Genomic DNA, 24668 nt, shown 5'->3' with positions numbered 1-24668 from the left:
AGCAAGGTCCAACTGGCACTATTTACATGTATTTATGTCTGTGTGTGTCTGTGTGTATGCATGCGTACGCACATACAAGCACTTGCGTGGCACCAGCCTCAGGCAAACAGGCATTGGATGTAACAATGTTCCTTTTAAGTGTCGGTTAAACTTATTTTTTGTTTATTTTGACTATATTTTTTACTTTTATCTTTGACCATCAATCTTCACTCCCACTTGTCTCCAGTTCCACATTCCAACCCTCAGTTTCCCTCAGCCCATCCCACCTATCTCTGTTGGCCACCCTCTTTGGATTTCTACGTGCCATTTAAATATCTTTCAACTATGCTTTGATGTTTAACATATAATTTTTGATCTATCTGATCAAATCCACAGATTGCAAGTTGAAGATAAATACTTTTACTAAGAGTATATTTGTAATTGACTGACCAGGTCTTTCTAATCTCCCAATAATGCTATTTCTAGTGTCAATTTCAGATTAATGTTATGCTTTTTCAGCCATTCCTAAACTGAGACCAGAAACAAGCTACCTGACGGCAATACCAGAACAAACGGTTTATTGATTCTGTATCATCGCAACAAAATCTGCAGAAGGTGACTGCCACAAATAGTCAACATTTTGTTGGTGGCATCATTTTTGCTGAAAAGCATGAAGTCTTGAATCTTGAACTCTTAACACCTTGTGCCATGGAATCAGTACATCAAAAATCTCTTCCCAGGTATTTTTCAAACTGAACGAAACAGCTGTCAACATCCTGGTCCCCAAATGAAACGGGGTTATTTTCCTATTTATGCTATTTTTTGTTCCTCTGCCAGTTTTGATCCTTTATATTGGGCAGACCAGTTCCCTACCTCCATTTTTGGGGTAGTGCTATAATCAATTTGTTGTAATCTTGGATTGAGAAGACCTTCCCATACATTTCCGATAGCTCCATGAAAGACATACTGTAACTTTATCACTGTAACTCATCCAATTTAAAATATTATTTAAAAACAAAATACCCTTCTCAAACATCTTTTCCGTAAATGCAGGTATTTTATCAACCAGCACATTATTAGTTCAACCATAATATTTATTTAGTCTTTTCTGGGGGATGAAATTGTAACCAGCTCTGCATTGCTTGTTTGAAAAAGAGAGCTCTTTAAACAAGGTTTAATTTTAATTTCCTTTCTGCACAAAGGCAAAAAGTCATTTTTTAAACAAGGGTAGAGCTTTTCTTATTAATATTCTTGAAAACCATGTAAAATCCTATCTTACTTTATTAAATGCCTTTTCCAAATTTGCTATGAATACCAGTCCTGGCTTCTTAGATGTTTCATGATGTTCTATTATTCTAGTAGTTGTCGTATATTGTCTCCAATGTATCGTCCATGTAAAAAACCTGTCTGATCAGGATGAACAATAGCTGATAAAACCTTTTTAATTGGGAGTGCTATGCATTCTGCTAGTATTTTTTTATCACAACATTGAAGTGTAAGGGGCCTCTAGTTTTTTTAGATAGACTGTGTCTTTATATTTGCTATCTGGGTCTTGTTTTAATAAAATCAGATCATCCTGCTGAGTACCTGACTGAATAACATTTCTATACTGTGTGATGTCTAAATAGTTAATAACCCAGCCAATTTGCATGGTTCAGTGTCTATGTGGGTAACATGAAGTGAGTGTAGCCTTCATATTCAAGATGATAATTGTAATCCATATAGAATCAACGTCAAAGGTGCATTAAACTTCATATTCATAGAAAAACACATCCCAGCATTTCCATAGTAACTGACGTATCACATGATCATGAAAGAGACATTGCATTACTATAGAGACGGCTTCACTACAGTACAAATGTATCCCGTACAAGATGTTATTCCCCAATGTCCCTGCTCTGACATCTTCCCATTGCTTGTTGTAAACATAAATAGACATGTAGACAGACAAACAAGAACCATGTTGAATTATAGGAAGTTCTAGACAATAGAGAGAGGGCGGAGAGAGGGGGAGAAGAGAGAAAAGAGAGAAGGAGAGAAGAGCGAGAAAGAGATGAGAGAAGAGAGCGAGATCAAGTGTGTGTGTGTGTCTGTGTGTGTAAGTGAGCATGTAATTGAGTGCGTGTGTGCGCATATCAACTTCATACTGTTCAGATATTTTACAGTCCCCATAATTTCTTCCGTAATCTGGTGTCCCCATAAAATTTAGTATAGCCATGGCGTTATGGAGCTGTCTCGGGAATAGCTGTCCATCTATACAAAGTTTGTCCACAATGAGAAAGGCAATCTTACCCCTCTCCCTCTGTCGCCTCTGTGCAGGACAGTCTCCTGCGATGTCCATTTATTTCCCAGGGAAATTGGTAATTGAGACCGAATTTTGTGGTTACAGGGTTAAACTTCTTCGGAATCGGTGTCCCGTCCACGGGACAGTTGGGCTAACATAAGCTAATGCGATTAGCAAGAGGTTGTAAGTAACAAGAACATTTCCCGGGACATATCTTGATATTGGCAGAAAGCTTAAATTCTTATTAATCTAACTGCACTGTCCAATTTACAGTAGCTATTACAGTGAGAGAATACCATGCTATTGTTTGAGCGTGCACAATTTTGAACATAAAAGTTTTTAATAAAAGAATTAGGCACATTTGGGCCGTGTTTGATACAACAGAAATGCAATGGTTCATTGGATCAGTTTAAAACGTTGTACATACACTGCTGCCATCTAGTGGCCAAAATCTAAATTGTGCCTGGGCTGGAATAATACATCATGGACTTTTTCTTGCATTTCAAAGATGATGGTACAAAAAAAATACAAAAGAACTGTTGTTTTTGTATGATCTTTTACCAGATCTATTGTGTTATATTCTCCAACTTCCCTTTCACATTTCTACAAACTTCAAAGTGTTTCCTACCAAGAATATGCATGTTCTTGCTTCAGGGCCTGAGCTACAGGCAGTTAGATTTGGGTATGTAATATTAGGCAAAAATTGAAAAAAGGGGCGGATCCTTTTAATCCCACTTGGTTACGGGGTTAAAACAGAAGGAATTCATTCTGAGTGGTTAAGATTAAGTCTATGGTTTGAGAAGGCTTAAAACAAAATAATAAAAAATGACACACTATTACCATCAAGTATCACCAAGTATTCTCACGGCTTGCATTGTGAACTGAGGGGCCTCAGTAGTCAAAGCAGCATGCGCAAGCTTTGAGCATCACAAATTTGCGCTCAGTGCTGGGCAATCATTTATCTTTTTTGTGTGAGCGCCAAAGAAGTCATATATGTTGACGTTCTCAGAACCTTTTCAAATGTCCAAAATCAAAGTCTATTTCTAGTGATCAGGCTGTTAAGCAGAGCAGTGATGTGTTCAAACATCGGAAATAGTTTGTGAAAGTTGGCTGACGTTAGCTAACATATTCCATTTGTTTTGTGTTAGCCGCGTCCGTTTGCTAATGTTAGAAGGCAGTGTGCAGCGAACCTAAGTGTCTGTTTCGGGTCTAAACTGCCTCTAAACATAGCTAAGTCATTTTCATTTTGAATATTATCGCTAAAAAACGAACAGTAATCCTTACAAAGAGTAGCTGTTTGATGTTTCACCGTAACATTTTGGAATCTTCATTCAAATCGTTCAACTAAAATTGTTACATTGGCAACATGTAGCCTTGTTGAACTCACCTCAGGAATGGCATTGGATATGTGTCTCCAATAGTAATGTGAAGTCAGCACATGACATATTAGCTTCCATAGTAGACTAAGTACAACTAACACATGTGTCCTGTCCTTCAAGCCTTATAGAGCATGATTGTTCCCCTAGGGCAATTCTGACACACACACACACACACACACACACACCCCTCCTCCTCCTCGTAGTGTATTGATTGTGTGAAATGAGCTGAGCTCAGGGTGATTGTAGTAGACAAGCCTTAATGACTGGAGAATAAAGACTTCATTACAGCTTCATCTTCCAGCTGCACAGCACTACTGATGTGTGCACATATTCATTGTGTGTGTGTGTGTGTGTGTGTGTGTGTGTGTGTGTGTGTGTGTGTGTGTGTGTGTGTGTGTGGGTGTGTGTGTGTGTGTGTGTGTGTGTGTGTGTGTGTGTGTGTGTGTGTGTGTGTGTGTGTGTGTGTGTGTGTGTGTGTGTGTGTGTGTGTGTGCGTAATCATTTACATGTAATTGGTTACAAAAAACTGTAACAATACTCCGTTACGTTACCAGCAAGAATATTGGAATCAAATTACTGATACTTTTGAAAAACTAGATGATTACTTGTAGGATTACTTTTAAATTCAGAAAGAATGTTTGCGAAACAATTCTTTGACACTTTTATGCTTTATCAATGACATTCAAATCAGCGTTGGAAGAAGGCTCAAGTTTGTTCCGGCTGAACGAATCTGACTACAAGTCAGAGACCACTATAATGACACAAACAAATGCATTTTGATGGATATTGTGAAAAGAGCAGGAATAGGTCTTTTGTAGGCTATGTTGTCTTCCAAATGGTGCGACGGCTGTCCGCATTCAAAGATTATACATCCATCTTGAATAAATGCTTGAAGGTGAGGAAGACAGCAGTGATGTAGCCTACTGGTGATACATAGCGCAATTATGTGAATCACACTGCTGCTCTCTCATTTAGCTATTTGAACCTTATGGATGGTGATTGCTGTGGATGGCTTTTCACAAATGTGTATACAATATATGTGTATTTTAACACAATAACGTTCAATTGAAGAAGTTTAAGCTGCCTATCAATTATTGTTTTTTGCGACCAGTGAAAAATGCCCTCTTCCAACAGCATAGTGGGGATCCCAGCCTACGGAATTAAAGTTGTTGTTCTCCACATACGGTCAAAAACAAGTTTAATGTATCCCTTTCTTGCAGCCAAATGATCTAGTGGCATTATGGGTCGATTTTTCATAATTTCATAATTAATAAATGTTATTTAAGAAAGCCTGCCGAAAATCCGGTGTTTCTATGTCAAACAGTTTGGCTATATTTCAGTCTTCTGTGATGCATATGAAGTGTAATATTGGAATGCAAACAAAAAACGAGTTTGCATTCCATTTCAACTTTACAGTACATCTGACATGGTACAGGTGTCTTTTTTAAGCCCATAACCATGTATGTGCGGTGTGTCCTTTGTTTCATTGTAGATGTGTTTAAGACTACCAAGAAAGACTCTGTGTGACCCCAAGAAAGCTAAGGTAAATGAGCAAAACGACTACCGCCCCGTAGCACTCATTTTCGTCATCATGAAGTGCTTTGAGAGACTAGTCAAGGACCATATCACCTCCACCCTACCTGACACCCTAGACCCACTCCAATTTGCTTACCGCCCAAATAGGTCCACAGACGACACAATCGCAACCACACTGCACACTGCCCTAACCCATCTGGACAAGAGGAATAGCTATGTGAGAATGCTGTTCTTCGACTACAGATCAGCATTTAACACCATAGTACCCTCCAAACTCGTCATCAAGCTCGAGACCCTGGGTCTCAACCCCTCCCTGTGCAACTGGTGGTGAGGGTAGGTAACAACATCTCCACCCCACTTATCCTCAACACTGGAGCCCCACAACAGTGTGTTCTGAGCCCTCTCCTGTACTCCCTGTTCACCCATGACTGCGTTCCCATGCACACCTCCAACTCAATCATCAAGTTTGCGGACGACACTACAGTGGTAGGCTTGATTACCAACAACGACGAGACGGCCTACAGGGAGAAGGTGAGGGCCCTTGGAGCGTGGTGTCAGGAAAATAACCTCACACTCAACGTCAACAACACAAAGGAGATGATTGTGGACTTCAGGAAACAGCAGAGGAGGGCACCCCCCTATCCACATCGACAGGACAGTTGCGGAGAGGGGAGTAAGTCTTCCTCGGCGTACACATCACGGACAAACTGAATTGGTCCACCCACACAGACAGCGTCGTGAAGAAGGAGCAGCAGCGCCTCTTCAACCTCAGGAGGCTGAAGAAATTCGACTTGACACCAAAAGCACTCACAAACTTCTACAGATGAACAATCGAGAGCATCCTGTCGGGCTGTATCACTGCCTGGTACGGCAACTGCTCCACCCACAACTGTAAGGCTCTCCAGAGGGTAGTGAGGTCTGCACAACGCATCACCGGGGGCAAACTACCTGCCTTCAAAGACACCTACACCACCCGATGTCACAGGAAGGCCATAAAGATCATCAAGGACAACAACCACCCGAGCCACTGCCTGTTCACCTCGCTATCATCCAGAAGGCGAGGTCAGTACAGGTGCGTTCAAGCAAGGGACCGAGAGACTGAAAAGCAGCTCTATCTCAAGGCCATCAGACTGTTAAACAGCCACCACTAACATTGAGTGGCTGCTGCCAACACACTGACTCAACTCCAGCCACTTTAATAATGGAAATTGATGGAAATTGGTGTAAAAATGTATCACTAGCCACTTTAAACAGTGCTACTTAATATAATGTTTACATACCCTACATTACTCATCTCGTATGTATATGTATATACTGTACTCTATATCATCTACTGCATCTTTATGTAATACATGTATCACTAGCCACTTTAAACTATGCCACATTGTTTACATACCCTACATTACTTATCTCATATGTATATACTGTACTCGATACCATCTACTGTATCTTGCCTATGCCGTTCTGTACCATCACTCATTCATATATTTTTACGTACATATTCTTTATCCCTTTACACTTGTGTGTATAAGGTAGTAATTGTGGAATTGTTAGGTTAGATTACTCGTTGGTTATTACTGTATTGTCGGAACTAGAAGCACAAGCATTTCGCTACACTCGCATTAACATCTGCTAACCATGTGTATGTGACAAATAACATTTGATTTGATTTGATTTAGCAAAATGCAGTAAAAGGTTAAGACCACAAGTGAGGTTTTTATTGCTCAATCTAATTTGTGCTGAATAAAGCAATTATCGAGATATTAAAGTGTCACCAACAAAACACGTAAACAATAGGCCTCTAGAAAATGTAGCATATTGCATTCATTTTCCACACGCAAAAAGCACTTTTCATTGGTACGAAAAGAAATGCCACTCAATGAGGGCAGCATTTATTTGTAATCTCGAAGCAATGAACCCAATCAGTCCTCCATGACAACAAAGTCATAAATAACAGAGTAGGCTAATAAATCCTTCATTTTTGGGTTATTTTCAGGTAAAATAATTTGACAAATCTATATGTTCATATTTCCAAGTCCTATTCTTGAAGATCAAGGGGTATAAAATAATTGTAATGACTGGAAATCTGACACACTTAGTTTTTTTTAATGTATTGAACTAGAAAGCAATGGGTTAGAAGATGACTACATAACCCATATTGTAAAATATAACATCCATTTATGGCCAGCTATGTAAACTCTAACATTGATTTATCCTGCAATTGGTAATATTCATCTTTGTCTTCTTCTAACGTCTCTTAAGGGGAAAGTAATACAAAAGTACCTGAAAGTAATCAGATTACATTTGTGAGTTTGAACAGGTAACTAGTAACTGTAAAGGAATACATTTAGAAAGTAACCTACCCAACCCTGTTGATTGTAATCTAACCTGTGTCTTCTTGTTAAAAGGCCCTGTCTATCTCTTAATCTCATCTCAATCCTCTTCAAAGTGTTTTGGATACCCTGCGTTGCTCCTCCTTGTCAGGCTGTGGGTAACTGGTGCATGGAATCAGGTGCAGGAGAGCAGAGATGAGTGTACAAGGTAGTTTATTCCACGAACTGCACCAGTATAAAACAAATACTAAAGGTGCGTGAAAATACCGGTCATTCGTAAATAACGGGCGTAATAACGAACCCGGGAAACAATACCTTTCATCAAGATACAACCTGAACATAATAAACAAACACGCACACCAACATGGGGGAAACAGAGGGTTAAATAATGAACATGTAATTGGGGAATAGAAACCAGGTGTGTAGAAAACAAAGTGAAAAGTGGAAATGAAAAGTGGATCGGCGATGGCTAGAAAGCCGGTGACGTCGACCACCAAACTCCGCCCGAACAAGGAGAAGGAAGTCGTGACACTCCTGCTGCAGCTGCACCCTGGGTTGTACCACTGTTGTTGTCGATGCCCTGCAGCTGCTTACGTTTATGCATTCATTCAGAATGTTTAAGTCTAGAGTCAAAGGCCCAATGTAGCTGTTTTTATCTCAATATCAAATAATTTATGGTTAAGAATTAAGTACCTAACTGTGATGGTTTTCATTTCAAATGGTCAAAAAGAAAGAAAAATAGCTTCTTAGAAAATAGCAATCTCTCAAGCAAAAGGACGGTCTCAGAGTAGTCTGAGTGGGGAGGGTGAAACTGAAAACTAGCTGTTATTGGCAGAGAGGTTTGGAGCACTGTTTCTTATTGGTATATTAACTAGACAGACGTAAACTCCATCCCGCCAAAACAGGCTGGCACAGCTCTAAAAGGGCCTCAGATGCTCTATTGGGATGAGGTCTGGGGACTGCGCAGGCCACTTAAGTAAACTGTACTCGCTGTCATGTTCCAGGCAATTTTGGTGATCGTGTGCCCACTGGAGTCGCTTCTTCTTGTTTTTAGCTGATAGGAGTGGAATCTGGTGTGGTTGTCTGCTGCAATAGCTCATCCATGACAAGGATCTACAAGTTGTGCTTTCCAAGATGCTGTTCTGCACACCACCGTTGTACTGCGCCATTATTTGTTTGTGGCTCGTATTTTGGCTTGCACGATTCTTGCCATTCTCCTTCGACCTCTCGGTAAAATCTAGACACCGTTGTGCATGAAAAACCCATGAGGGCGGCCGTTTCTGAGATACTGTAACCAAAAAGTGGAGCAAAAGCGTGCCTGGCATCAACGATCATACTACACTCAAAGTCGCTTAGGTCACTAGTTTTGCCCCTTCTAACGTTCAATCAAACAGTAACTGAATGCCTTGATGCCTGTCTGCCTCCTTTATATATCAAGCAACAGACACTTGACTCACTTTCTGTAGGATCCATTTTTGTGAATGGGGTGGTGAACCTAATAAATTGGCCAGTGAGTATATATAAAACACAGGAAATCTAGTTTTTGACTGCACTATGCATTTGGGAAAGGGTTAAAACACAAACAACTCCACAGTTAAGTTTAGGCATTTCGAATAGTTAAGTTAAGGGTTACGGTTTGGAATAAGGTTAGAGGAAAAAAATGGGTGCCTATCACTTGGATTCAATGCGCAACCCCTAGAAGTGGAGCTCGTGGCTTACGTCCATCCACCACCCCTATCCACAACGTCCTAGCAAAACCCCAGCCTACTTAATTGTAATAGCTCTCACCGTCGCCCATAGTGGCCGGTTTTGTGTACCTGGACGGATGTTGGATTTACAAGTGGATCTTGAGCAACCTGGCTGCTCCTCCCCTCCCCTCCTCTCTCCTCTACTCTCCTCTCCATCCCTATCCTCTCCTCTCCTATGCTCTCCGCACCTCCCTCCCTCCCCTCTCCTCTCTTTCCTGTAATAAACTGAGAGAGAGAGAGAGAGAGAGAGAGAGAGAGAGAGAGAGAGAGAGAGAGAGAGAGAGAGAGAGAGAGAGAGAGAGGTATCTGGAGTGAGTGCATGGGCCAATTAGAGTGTTGCCCTAGGTCGGCTGTTATCTCTCTCTCACACAGCCTTTACAGCATCTATACACAAAGCCTTGCCCCCAGGCACACACAGACACAAACACACATATACACACACATGAACTTAGATGCATACACACAAATGCACCAACACTCACACGTGCACCAGGCGCATACACACGTACACACACACACACGTATGCACTCATACACTATCCGTATACACACACTTACACACATAGAAGGTTTCTTACACATATGTTTTATTTAAGTGCTGCAGTCAGGCATCCTCTCAACTTACCCCCCTCCACACACACACACACACACACACACACACACACACACACACACACACACACACACACACACACACACACACACACACACACACACAGTATCGAGGCATGATCTAACAAGGTTAGAGAGAGGGGGGAGTGAGGGAAGAGGAGACGGGGAGAAGGGGGGAACTAGAGAAGTGAGGAGAGGAAAAAGAGAGGAGAAGGGATTTGACAAGGAGGGGGAAAAGAAGAGAGATCAATAGAGTTGCCTGAAAGCAGTGTAGACACAGCTGGCTAGCCTGACCACAGCCACATGCACACACACGCATCCATAGAGTTAGAGAAATGGACAGAATATGAAAGAGAACGATATGGAGAATTACAGATGTATAGATGAAGCTGGACAGAACAGAGCAGAGACATACTATACAGACGGACCTACAGTATACTGTACTTTTAAGTTCCCCATCAAGAAACCAAGAAACAATTGGTTTCTTTGGAACTGACAAATAGTCACTGACAACAACCAAAACAAAACAGCTGGGATTCTAGGAGGGGCTCTGAAAGACACTCATGGGGTTGTCCACTGAAAGTTGACGAGCAACAACAACTAGTACCAAAAAGACACCCACCATGAGACCCACTAAATTTGCCCAAGAAGAGGCAAACAAAATAAAAACCCACAACAAACTTTAAGACAGGAAGCAAACCAGAAAGTGGAGCAAAGCAAAAACACGGAATATCATAAAGTTTTTTTTTTTTAAATCAAATAGGGAGAGCCAACTAAAGGTGTTAAAAATCCAGACAACTGGAGCACTGGGCCAGCTGCTCTTAAATATCACCTGGTGAAACACCTTCCGACTAACGAGATGACAAACCAGCACAGTTGTAACGCATACTGACTAACGAGGTGACACCAATCAGTGTGCCAAACGTGCTAACATGCTAACGTCCGATGGGAAAACCAACGCTTGTAATGGTACAGACAGACCTACAGTATACTGTACAGACAGACCTATGATGTGTCAGATGAAAGAAGAACCTTGTTAGAACCAGACTGATAAAACACAGCTGAACATGGAATGTTCACACACACACACACACACACACACACACACACACACACACACACACACACACACACACACACACACACACACACACACACACACACACACACACACACACACACAGTGCCTACAGCCCAGTACATCACTAGGGCCGAGCTCCCTGCCATCCAAGACATCTATACCAGGCGGTGGCAGAGGAAGCCCCTAACAATTGTCAAAGTCTCCAGCCACCTAAGTCATCCTTATCCAATTCTGAGGTGCATATTGAAGATATTGGAAGGACTGTCCACAGTTACTTTTCGTCAGCCAACAAGATGAATAGGCCTAACAAACAGCAAAAGCACTAGCCTTTGTCAATCTACTATCCCCCATAGAAGGTTGACCTATTCTACTCTATGTGAGAAATAAATGATCCAAACATAGTCTGGGACAGTTTTGGAATGTGATAGATCCTAAATTAATACAATACACAATGTGGCTGATGCAACAGATCAGAATGTTTAGCTTAATATGTTGATTAGGCTATTTCTTCACATTATAAGCGTTGCAATGCGCACATGCTAGTAGGCTATAAGCGAGAATGTTCCTTTAGCTGAAAACACCATTATCAAAAGTGACCGCAAATGCTATTATGATTTTATTATCAAGGTGTATTTTTGTGGTGTAAATTATCATCCCCAAACTCACTCGCTGCTTATGTATTCCAGTTAGACTCTACACCCCCTGTAAAGTGGATTAATGTGCTTAATTTTAAGAAGTTATTTGGCCACTTTAGTTTGCGATACAAACCTTATTAAAACATATAGGCCTAAGGGCTAGGCTACATGAGGTGTGCGACTATGATTAGAAAAAGTCGCAAAAAAAGGCATTGTTTCTTATGCTGGGCATCATTCATATGTGATAATATATCATTCACAAGTGATAGGCTAATATTGTCACCCATCAGACGGTTCTTGATCTAATCTTGTCTTTACATATATGTCACACCCTGACCATTGTTTGCTTTGTATGTTTCTATGTTTTGGTTGGTCAGGGTGTGATCTGAGTGGGCATTCTATGTTGGATGTCTTGTTTGTCTATTTCTATGTCTGGCCTGATATGGTTCTCAATCAGAGGCAGGTGTTAGTCATTGTCTCTGATTGGGGACCATATTTAGGTAGCCTGGGTTTCACTGTGTGTTTGTGGGTGATTGTTCCTGTCTCTGTGTTTTCACAGATAGGACTGTTTAGGTTTTCGCACATTTTTTCTTTTGTTAGTTATTTCATGTCTAGTTCCTTTATTAAAGAACATGAATAACCACCACGCTGCGTTTTGGTCCGCTTCTCCTTCACCAGAGGAAAACCCTTACAATATACTAAATAATATATGTGTGAAATTAGTTTTTATTTAGAATAGACAATTATCATGCACATGTATCAAAACTGGGGCAGCGGGAAAAAATACATGTCATCTATGCCCTTATATGGTGGACACTTTTCTCCATGGTTTATTTTCATGCCAGCCAGGTAGGCTATACTCCTGTTGTAAATATAAGCAATGTGCTTAATATTAGGAAAGTTGAAAAATAAATATAAGCCAGTAGAAAGTGGATCCTCCTCTTTTTAGTAGAGGCCATCATTCTGTTTTCTTGCGCAATTGCATATCCTATTGAAACATGCGCAACATGAGCTGATGGGCTCTCATGAAGTGTTTGATTGGATTTACAAGTACATTTGCATTGATGTCAGAGTGATTAAAGGGACAATAGAGTGCTGAGTACCAGGCATTTAGCAAGTTTGGTAGGCTACTAATGACCATCAGCAGCATTACTATGACTAAACAGTCACGTGGAATTTGACTGCCTTCATGACTCGTGACCTGTGCTGCGGTAATACAGTCACCACAACAGCCCTACTCATCACACATGCTGCTGCTACTGTTTATTACTTATCCTGTTGCCTATTCACTTTATTCCTAGTTATAGGTACAGTACATACACTATATATACAAAAGTATGTGGACACCCTTTCAAATTAGTGGATTCGGCTATTTCAGCCACACCCGTTGCTGAAAGGTATATCAAATTGAGCACACAGACATGCAATCTCAATAGACAAACATTGGCAGTAGAATGGCCTTCCTGAAGAGCTCAATGACTGGCACCATACTGGGATGCTACTTTTCCAACAAGTCATTTTGTGACATTTCTGGTCTGCTAGAGCTTCTCCGGTCAACTGTAAGTGCTGTTATTATGATGTGGAAATGTCTAGGAGCAACAAAGCCGCAAAGTGGTAGGACACACAAGCTCACAGACACTCACGACCGAGTTCCAAACTGCCTCTGGAAGTAACGTAACACAAGAACTGTTTGCCGGGAGCTTCATGAAATGGGTTTCTATGGCCGAGCAGCCACACACAAGCCTAAGATCACCATGCTCAATGCATAGCGTCGGCTGAAGTGGTGTATAGCTTGCAACCGTGGAAACACATTCTCTGGAGTGATGAATCACGCTTCACTATCTGGCAGTCCGAAGGATGAATCTGGGTTTGGTGGATGCCAGTACAGCGCTACCTGCCCCAATGCATAGTGCCAACTGTAAAGTTTGGTGGAGGAGGAATAATGGTCTGGGACTGTTTTTCATGGTTCAAGCTAGGCCCCTTAGTTCCAGTGAAGGGAAATCTTAATGCTACAGCATACAATGACTTTCTAGACTATTCTTTACTTTCTATACCCTTTCCTGGTTCAGCATGACAATGACCCTGTGCACAAAGGTATAGCCAAGGTATCATTGCTCATTGTGTATTTCTTATTACGTGTTATTACTTTTCTATTATTTCTCTACTTTCTTTCTCTCTGCATTGTTGGGAAGGGCCCGTAAGTAAGCATTTCACTGTTAGTCTACACCTGTTGTTTACAAAGCATGTGATGAATAAAATGTGATGATTCGATTTGAAACTGTGATGTATGACTAAGCTGGTAATTGCAGCTTATCTGCCAGAACAGCTAAAGGTAACTATATCCCCTCTTCCTTCTTCCTTTTCTCATTCTCTCTCATCCTCCTCTCTGTTCCTCTCCACCCCCTCTTTGTCTCCTCTGCTTTCCTTCTCTCTCCCCTTTTCTACTTTCGTCCTCTCCTCTCTACTGTTCGTCTGTTCGGCTCTCTTTGCCTTCTTATCTTCTCTCTTCTTCTGATATGAGAGGTTATAACTGTTCATGAGGTCTGTTATGTCACTATTATGACAGGGACTTGTACCTTGATAACAAAGGGTTGTCTCACAGATCAATCTAACTCCCTGTCCAACAGCAAAAACAGTTAAAGCATCCCACAGTTGAACTCACTCTATCTGTAACAAAGCAGCTGTCTTCTAAGAAATACAGCATGCACACACACACACACACACACACACACACACACACACACACACACACACACACACACACACACACACACACACACACACACACACACACACACACACACACACACACACACCCTATTTCTCTCCCTCTATTTTACACACACATTTGAATCAGAGGTGTCTATATTGATGTGTCTCAGTGTTTTGGAAAAATAAGTGTGTTTGTTGGTGATTGTTTCTCCGTTGTCTGCTAAAATGTCCTTCGTCACACACACACACACACACACACACACACACACACACACACACACACACACACACACACACACACACACACACACACACACACACACACACACACACACACACACACACACACACACACACACACACACACACACACACTCTGTCACGCTCTGCCTTTCCCTCCAATCGATTGGTAACAGTCTTGTCTAAGACATACTTTAATGTTCTACTCCTTTTTCTTCCTCTTTCTTCTGCACATGCTATTTAACACTTCTCTATATCATCCTCTTATCTCACCCTCCCTCTCTCCCTCCCTCCCCATCTGTCTCTCTCTTGCTCTGCATTCTTCTCCCTCTCGTTGCCTCCATCCCTCTCTTTTTATCTGTCTATCCCTCTCCTATTCTCCCATCTCTCTTTGTCTTTTCCTACCTCCCTTAATATCTCTGTCTCTGTCTGTCTGTCCATCCATCTTTCTGTGTATCTATTTCTCTCTCTCTCTCCCTCACCCTCTCTCATTCTCTCTCTCTCCCTCTCTCTCTCTCTCTCTCTCTCTCTCTCTCTCTCCCCCTCTCTCTTGCTCTCCCTCCCTCTCGATCTCTCTCTCGATCTCTATCTCTCCCTCAGGTCTTAGATATGTGCATGGTGAATGGAAAGTGGATAGAGTACTGGTACGGCCTGGTACGGCAACTGCTCCGCCCACAACCGTAAGGCTCTCCAGAGGGTAATGGGGTCTGCACAACGCATCACCAAGGGAAAACTACCTGCCCTCCAGGACACCTACACCACCCGATGTTACAGGAAGGCCATAAAGATCATCAAGGACAACAACCACCCGAGCCAGTGCCTGTTCACCCCGCTATCATCCAGAAGGCGAGGTCAGTACAGGTGCATCAAAGCTGGGACCGAGAGACTGAAAAACAGCTTCTATCTCAAGGCCATCAGACTGTTAAACAGCAACCACTAACATTGAGTGGCTGCTGCCAACACACTGACTCAACTCCAGCCACTTTAATAATGGGCATTGATGGGAAATTATGTAAAATATATCACTAGCCACTTGAAACAATGTTTACATACCCTACATTATTCATCTCATATGTATATGTATATACTGTACTCTATATCATCTACTGCATCTTTATGTAATACATGTATCACTAGCCACTTTAACTATGCCACTTTGTTTACATACTCATCTCATATGTATATACTGTACTCGATACCATCTACTGTATCTTGCCTATGCTGCTCTGTACCATCACTCATTCAGATATCTTTATGTACATATTCTTTATCCCCTTACACTTGTGTATAAGACAGTAGTTTTGGAATTGTTAGTTATATTACTTGTTGATTATTACTGCATTGTCGGAACTAGAAGCACAAGCATTTCGCTACACTCGCATTAACATCTGCTAACCATGTTTATTGTGACAAATAACATTTGATTTGATTTGATCTTGGGATGAGCGGGCAACTTCACATGACATTGTTACAAATCTAATCGGACTGATAGGATCATTTTACCTCTGTCTATAAGGTCATCACCTCACTCTAGACAACACACGCACACACATGCACATACTCACTGGCACGTCCACACATACAAACACTCACACACACACACACACACACACACACACACACACACACACACACACACACACACACACACACACACACACACACACACACACACACACTGTGCTGCTGGAGCCTACTGACATTTACAGGCTTAGGACTCCGTGTCAAATACAGAAACAGAGAGAGAAAGTTCAAATGAAGTATGATCAATCATCAGACAGAGTGTTTATCTGTGATGAACCGAGTGAGTTTACACCAGTCATAAAATATAAACACACTCTGTGTCACATGTAGAAATGGAATCGTGGAGTCTTTGGTCTTCGTGTGTGTGTGAATGTTATTTATTCTGCAGTGAAGCTGTCTCCTAGAGAAGCTGCAGATTACCTCTCAATGCTTTAAATAATGAGAATTGTGAATTGGCGCACACAGAAATTGGAAAGAAAATAGCTTTTCGTGACAGGATGGAGGATAGCTTCAGTTACAGATACACACACACACTCGCACACACACATGCTTCAGTTACAGACAGAAAGACACACACACACATTCAGAAGATAGCTTCAGTTTGTCCATCTCAATCAACATAGGAGCAGCGGGCTGAGCTTTCTATATTTGTGTTCTGAGCAGTCCCTCCGTGTCAGAATCACACTCACACAGACCAATAGACCTGGGTTCAAATATTAATCAGGGTATTTCAATTACTTACAGAGACATTTTGGAAGTAAGTATTTGGGAGAAAATAAAATGTACGCTATTTAGAATAAATCATTTTAAAATACTCATATACACAACAATAAAAAATGTTTTAAATGCCCATGTATTATTACCAAGGTTATTATAGTTTTGTGATTTAATATGTGTTTTTATTTCTATTTGTTTTTAGATTTTTATTTGAAATTACGTTTAGTTTCAGTTCGATTTCAGACTTGATTTACAAATGTTTTATTAGTTTTAGCGGGGAATAATTTCACGTACATCTTAGCCAAATACATTTAAACTCAGTTTTTCACAATTCCTGACATTTAATCCTATAAAAAATGTCCTGTCTTGGGTCAGTTAGGATCACCACTTTATTTTAAGAATGTGAAATGTCAGAATAATAGTAGAGAAAACCATTTATTTCAGCTTTTATTGATTTCATCACATTCCCAGTGGGTCAGAAGTTTACATAAACTCAATTGGAATTAGGTAGCATTGCCTTTAAAATGTTTAACTTGGGTGAAACGTTTTGGTAGCCTTCCACAAGCTTCCCACAATATGTTGGGTGAATTTTGGCCCATTCCTCCTGACAGAGCTGGTGTAACTGAGTCAGATTTTTAGGCCTCCTTGCTCGCACATGCTTTTTCAGTTCTGCCCACAAATTTTCTATGGGATTGAGGTCAGGGCTTTGTGAAGGCCACTCCAATACCTTGACTTTGTTGTCATTAAGCCATTTTGCCACAACTTTGGAAGTATGCTTGGGGTCATTGTCCATTTGGAAGACCCATTGGCGACCAAGCTTTAACTTCCTGACTGATGTCTTGAGCTGTTGCATCAATATATCCACGTAATTTTCATCTCTCATGAAGCCATCTATTTTGTGAAGTGTACCAGTCCCTCCTGCAGCAAAGCACCCCAACAACATGATGCTGCCACCCCCGTGCTTCACGGTTGGGATGATGTTCTTCGGCTTGCAAGCTTCCCCCTTTTTCCTCCAAAAATAACGATGGTCATTATGGCCAAACAGTTCTATTTTTGTTTCATCAGACCAGAGGACATTTCTCCAAAAAGTACAATCTTTGTCCCCATGTGCAGTTGCAAACCTTAGTCTGGCTTTTTTTACGGCGGTTCTGGAGCAGTGGCTTCTTCCTTGCTGAGCAGCCTTTTAGGTTATGCTGATATAGGACTCGTTTTACTGTGGATATAGATACTTTTGTACCTGTTTCCTCCAGCATCTTCACAAGGTCCTATGCTGTTGTTCTGGGATTGATTTGCACTCTTCGTACCAAAGTACGTTCATCTCTAGGAGACAGAACGCGTCTCCTTCCTGAGCAATATGGCGGCTGCGTGGTCCCATGGTGTTTATACTTGCGTACTATTGTTTGTGCAGATGATCGTGGTACCTTCAGGCGTTTGGAAGGGTTAACCCTAACCCTAACCCAAGAATGAACCAGACTTGTGAAGGTCTCCAATTGTTTTCCGGAGGTCTTGGCTGATTTCTTTTGATTTTTCCATGATGTCAAGCGAAGAGGCACTGAGTCTGAAGGTGTCTGAAGGTGGACCTTGAAATACATCCACAGGTACACCTCCAATTGACTCAAATGATGTCAATTAGCCTATCAGAAGCTTGTAACGCTATGACATCACTTTCTGGAATTTCAAGTCAAGTTAAGGTATGTAAACTTCTGACCCACTGGAATTATGGATAGACATAAAATCTCTGTATCTCTGTCATGATGGAATCTGTGAGACCATTGGCAGCACCATTGAGGCCAGCTCAATATTGAAATAGTCAATTTTCTTCTCAAGTCAAATTCATTGGCTGATCCCTCTTGATGACCCGGCTGTCACGACTCCAATTGGGTCATTAAGTCATGTCAACCGAGTCATCAGGAGGGATCAGCCAATGAAGTTGGATGTTGACTAAATCAAAAAGGTGAAAGTGCTTAACGGCATTGCCCATGCTAACACAGGCTTTTGGCCACTAGAGGACTCCATACAACTCTACGGCCAGGTCAAAGGTTTGGTTAGGTTAAAATTCTAAATAAATCCTAATGTCACTTGGATTTAAAGGATATGCGCCAAGACTGGTGCAATAAATATGGTGGAAGGAAACTATTTTTTTTACTTTAGCATTAGATGTTAGAAGAATCAAGTACCTTTACCTTAATCTGACAGAATGAAAGGGGGAAATAACAACAAATGGAGTCATGGCACATTTGATGTGTTATGTTTATGTAATATTAAACATATATCACTGACTAACCCCCTCAAATAGCGTTAATAATAACAGCTACACCAACAGCAAAACATAAGCAATACAACACTTCTTCACAAATCTATCAGTTCAAAGTCAGTGTGTGTGTGTGTGTGTGTGTGTGTGTGTGTGTGTGTGTGTGTGTGTGTGTGTGTGTGTGTGTGTGTGTGTGTGTGTGTGTGTGTGTGTGTGTGTGTGTGTGTGTGTGTGTGTGTGTGTGTGTGTGTGTGTGTGTGTGTGTTTCTGTTCAAGAAAACTATGCATTCCAGAGAGGTGGTTGTTTCGGTTTCTCAAGCCTGATGACAGTTGTCCACAGACTGAACATATTCTCTCTACAAACGCTTGGGATGCAAGGGCAGAAACCAGATCCAATGCCACATAGCACAGCTTTAGATAAAAAGCCATTCTTACCTGCCAGAACTGGAGGACGTGACTCTGTAAACATGACCCCCTTTTACCTCTTTGAGGTATTTCCATAGCTCACAAGGGGCACTTAATGCCCGGCCAGGTTAACTCTCCAGCTGGACAGTGATCTCAGACACAATCTTCAATGTGAGGAAGCTATATTTCTGAAGCACTGTGGTCGAGATGCTTGCCGAATTCATTGTGCTGGCATCTTCCTGGGGTCCTGCTACTCCATGGCTGTACTCTCTGATTTGCTGAAGTACAAAAGACTCTGCTTCCCTCTTCAGTGGCTCCATCTCTGTTGAGCGAAGTGCCAGAGACACAACTGAGTCCATCAGGCAAGCTGCTGCAGGGGTTGGATCGAAGTTGGCTGCCAGAGGATTCAGTATGTATGTGAAGTGCTGTCGCAGGACCCGCACCAACTGTTTTGCAACAGTAGTTGACTGCAAGTCTGCCTCAAGGTTGAAAAGGCACGGCACCACATCAGAGAGTGACTGGCTGTCAGTTTGAAGTTAGTCTGTGTGAATTTTGCCAATGGCTTCAGAAACTTCACAAGCTGCTCTAGATTGGCCCAGTCACTGGTCAGTATGTTGGTCGTCGTGGATTTTCTAAAGGCTCCAGAAACTTCACAAGCTGCTCTAGATTGGCCCAGTCACTGGTCAGTATGTTGGTCGGTGTGAATTTTCTAAAGGCTCCAGAAACTTCACAAGCTGCTCTAGATTGGCCCAGTCACTGGTCAGTATGTTGGTCGTCGTGGATTTTCTAAAGGCTCCAGAAACTTCACAAGCTGCTCTAGATTGGCCCAGCCACTGGTCAGTATGTTGGTCGGTGTGAATTTTCTAAAGGCTCCAGAAACTTCACAAGCTGCTCTAGATTGGCCCAGTCACTGGTTAGTATGTTGGTCGTCGTGGATTTTCTAAAGGCTCCAGAAACTTCACAAGCTGCTCTAGATTGGCCCAGCCACGCTCTGTGCTCACCCTCATATTTCTTCCCTGTTAGCTAGTGATAGCTAGTGATAGTGATGCACAAGTTAGGCCTATTTGAAACACCGGCATCTACTGGCAGCATTTACCCACAAGATTCAGATGCTTGAAAACCCCATTAGAAAAAAACTGCTTGAAAACCCCATTTGATTTTTGCTCAAAGTTTAGAAGGAAAAAAGTAAAACTTCTATTTTATTTTAGTTCGTTTTGCAGTCAAAGATAATAGTTCCAGTATAGTTTTAGTTTTTCAAATGTTTCAGTTTACTAAAATGATCTGTCCAATTTGAGTTATTATTTTATTTTCAGTTTTCGTTTACTATAATAATCTTGATTTGAACCCAGGTCTGCACACCAACCCTGTTACCTTATCAGACATGGACTACACATACACATCCAGTGATAGGCTACCTGAGATGATGGAGGCGTGTCTAAACTCTTCTGAGAATTCGTGGAGCTCATAGGGTGACATCTCATAGAAGTCCTCGCCTGGAATACAAACAAAAACATAGAGAGAGTGAGTGTGTGTAAAGTCTGTGTGTGTGTTAGAGAAAGTGAAAAAGAGAGCGTCAGAGAGAAAGAAAGAGATATAAACAGGTATCAAGGCGTGTTTAGCATTGAGATTGAACCCAAGATAGCAGCCATCAAACAGTTAGAATATAACTTTTTAAAAAGCTAAGACATAAACCATTTATTTTTCAATTCCAGGAACAATGTAGCCTAACTTTTAACAGTTGACTACACATTATCAAGCATTTACAGTAGACCTGACGAGACACATTCTATTCTGCTGGTGACTCGCCCATCGTGTGTGTGTGTAGAGGGGTATGGTACCTTAGGGGTTTAATAAAGCGGGTGACAAGACTCCATGTATATGTATGAGGCTCTGAAACAAGGTTTCTGTCTGTAAGACTGATATCACCTGCAGCCATACATACTGTTACTGACTTAACCTCCTCTCCTCTCTTCTCCTCTCCTCTCCTCTCTTCTCCTCTCCTCTCCTCTCCTCTCCTCTCCTCTCCTCTCCTCTCCTCTCCTCTCCTCTCCTCTCCTCTCCTCTCCTCTCCTCTCCTCTCTTTTCTATTGCATCAAACCCATATCCTCTCCTATCCTGTGTTCTCTATCATCCCCCTCACCTGTTTCCTCCTCCTCCTACAACAACCCCCTCCCCCTGCCCACCTGAGAGGTATGTGTGGTCAGCATTATTTCAATCCTCCATCCTCACCTTGCCAGTCCCTGTTTAGCTCAGCCCACCAATCCCATCACTCAGCAGATAGTTTATCCACTAATCTATGGCCTCCTCATTGCTACTCTACATTCCAGAACACTTGCACTAACACACACACACTTGACGAGTCTTTATTGCGGGGGCATTCAGATTACAGGTGGGTAATTTATGTAAAGTCGCTGTTTCGCTTCCAACACACCACCTTAGATTACGTGAGTGTTTCTATCTCTCTCTCTCTCTCTCTCTCTTTCTCTCTCTCCTCTCTCTCTCTCTCTCTCTCTCTTTCTCCCTGTGTGCCGTGGAGAGAGCTGCTGTTACTAGCTGACCACCTGCCTGGGTAACAGAACGCTCAGTCAGAACTCCAGTCACGATGTATGGAGGTGGGGAAGGTAAACATCAAAGCTCACAACACTAATTTGGGTGTTAATGGTAACAATATTAGCATGTACATAACAGTTGTAACACAGGTAGTATTTGTGTGCTCTTGTGCTTTACATTCCTGGTCTACACATTTACCTGTCTCCATGTTCTTTCAACTTCAGTTCTGGTCTATATTAGCTCAGTGTTAGTTCAATTCTAGTTCAAAATAGCTCAATGTTACTTCAAGGTTAAAATACTTGTGTGTGTCTGTGTGTGTGTGTGTGTGTGTGTGTGTGTGTGTGTGTGTGTGTGTGTGTGCGTGTGTTTGCGTGTCTGTGCGTGCGTGTGTGTGCATGCGTGCATAGAGTGTGTGTACGTAGAGTGTGAGTGAGTAGAGTGTGAGTGCTGGTGCATGGTGTGATTGCATGCGTGTTGTGGAGTAAAGCTGAATTTGAGGCGTGAGGAACTGCTGTAGCTGCACTCCTCTCTCTAGGCCTCCTCTCATCTTTCACTCCCTCTCATCCCCTTTTTAATTATTACTGACAATACAGAACACATACTCACCCACTCTTTATATACAGTGGGGCAAAAAAGTATTTAGTCAGCCACCAATTGTGCAAGTTCTCCCACTTAAAAAGATGTGAGAGGCCTGTAATTTTCATCATAGGTACACTTCAACTATGACAGACAAAATGAGAAGAAGAAAAAATCCAGAAAATCACATTGTAGGATTTTTTATTCATTTATTTGCAAATTATTGTGGAAAATAAGTATTTGGTCAATAACAAAAGTTTATCTCAATACTTTGTTATATACCCTTTGTTGGCAATGACAGAGGTCAAATGTTTTCTGTAAGTCTTCACAAGGTTTTCACACACTGTTGCTGGTATTTTGGCCCATTCCTCCACGCAGATCTCCTCTAGAGCAGTGATGTTCTGGGGCTGTTGCTGGGCAACATGGACTTTCAACTCACTCCAAAGATTTTATATGGGGTTGAGATCTGGAGACTGGTTAGGCCACTCCAGGACCTTGAAATGCTTCTTACGAAGCCACTCCTTCGTTGCCCGGGCAGTGTGTTTGGGATCATTGTCATGCTGAAAGACCCAGCCACGTTTCATCTTCAATGCCCTTGCTGATGGAAGGAGGTTTTCACTCAAAATCTCACCATACATGGCCCCATTCATTCTTTCCTTTACACAGACCAGTCGTCCTGGTCTCTTTGCAGATAAACAGCCCCAAAGCATGATGTTTCCACCCTCATGCTTCACAGTAAGTATGGTGTTCTTTGGATGCAACTCAGCATTCTTCGTCCTCCAAACACGACGAGTTGAGTTTTTACCAAAAAGTTATATTTTGGTTTCATCTGACCATATGACATTCTCCCAATCTTCTTCTGGATCATCCAAATGCTCTCTAGGAAACTTCAGACGGGCCTGGAGATGTACTGGCTTAAGCAGGGGGACACTTCTGGCACTGCAGGATTTGAGTCCCTGGCGGCATAGTGTGTTACTGATGGTAGGCATTGTTACTTTGGTCCCAGCTCTCTGCAGGTCATTCACTAGGTCCCCCCGTGTGGTTCTGGGATTTTTGCTTATCGTTCTTGTGATCATTTGACCTCACGGGGTGAGCTCTTGCGTGGAGCCCCAGATCAAGGGAGATTATCAGTGGTCTTGTATGTCTTCCATTTCCTAATAATTGCTCCCACAGTTGATTTCTTCAAACCAAGCTGCTTACCTATTGCAGATTCAGTCTTCCCAGCCTGGTGCAGGTCTACAATTTTGTTTCTGGTGTCCTTTGACAGCCTTTTGGTCTTGGCCATAGTGGAGTTTGGAGTATGACTGTTTGAGGTTGTGGACAGGTGTCTTTTATACTGATAACAAGTTCAAACAGGTGCCATTAATACAGGTAATGAGTGGAGGACAGAGGAGCCTCTTAAAGAAGAAGTCTTGCTTGTTTGTAGGTGACCAAATACTTATTTTCCACCATAATTCCACCAAATAAATTCATAAAAATTACAGGTGTCTCTCATCTTTTTAAGTGGGAGAATGTGCACAATTGGTGACTGACTAAATACTTTACCTCCTCTCTCCATTTCTCCTCTCTCTTTCTTTTATATCTGTCTTCTTCTCCTAATCAGTCAAGCTCTTTCTCACTCTCTCTTAATTCAATTCAAGGTGCATTATTGCCATGAAATACATTCTGCAAACGTTGTCTCCATCTCCCCCTCTCTCCCTCTCTCTGTAGTGATGTGGGAGTCTGAGTGTATCTGAGTCTGCTGCTTTGTGAGCTGAAATAAAGAGCAGCATGTAGTTAAACAAACAGGGGTCAGAGCAGTTAATACAGCTATTACTGTCAAGGAGAGGGAGAGAGAGAGAGAGTAAGAGAGAGTAGAAAGAGAGAAACACTGTATATATATATATATATATATATATATATATATATATATATATATATATATATATATATAATAATATATATATATATATATACAGTGTTTCTATATATATACACTGTATGTGTGATGTTTACTGTTAATTTTGATTGTTTATTTCACTTTATATATTCACATTATATATTATCTACCTCACTTGCTTTGGCAATGTTAACACATGTTTCCCATGCCAATAAAGCCCTTGAATT

General features: G+C 41.6%; 1 protein-coding gene across 1 annotated transcript in view; it reads right to left on the bottom strand.

Moving 5' to 3' along the window:
- Positions 1-24668, bottom strand: part of LOC135518106 (GDNF family receptor alpha-2-like) — a 77215-nt gene that overhangs the window by 45436 nt on the left and 7111 nt on the right. Inside the window, exon 2 of the mRNA XM_064943006.1 lies at positions 20852-20929. Coding sequence (XP_064799078.1) covers positions 20852-20929 — 78 coding nt within the window. The remainder of the gene's footprint in view (positions 1-20851; positions 20930-24668) is intronic.

This window comes from Oncorhynchus masou, chromosome 28 (assembly GCF_036934945.1).
Source record: "Oncorhynchus masou masou isolate Uvic2021 chromosome 28, UVic_Omas_1.1, whole genome shotgun sequence".
NCBI classification, from domain to species: domain Eukaryota; kingdom Metazoa; phylum Chordata; class Actinopteri; order Salmoniformes; family Salmonidae; genus Oncorhynchus; species Oncorhynchus masou.
Note: the sequence above shows the minus strand (reverse complement) of the source record. Positions and strands in the feature narration are given on the sequence as shown.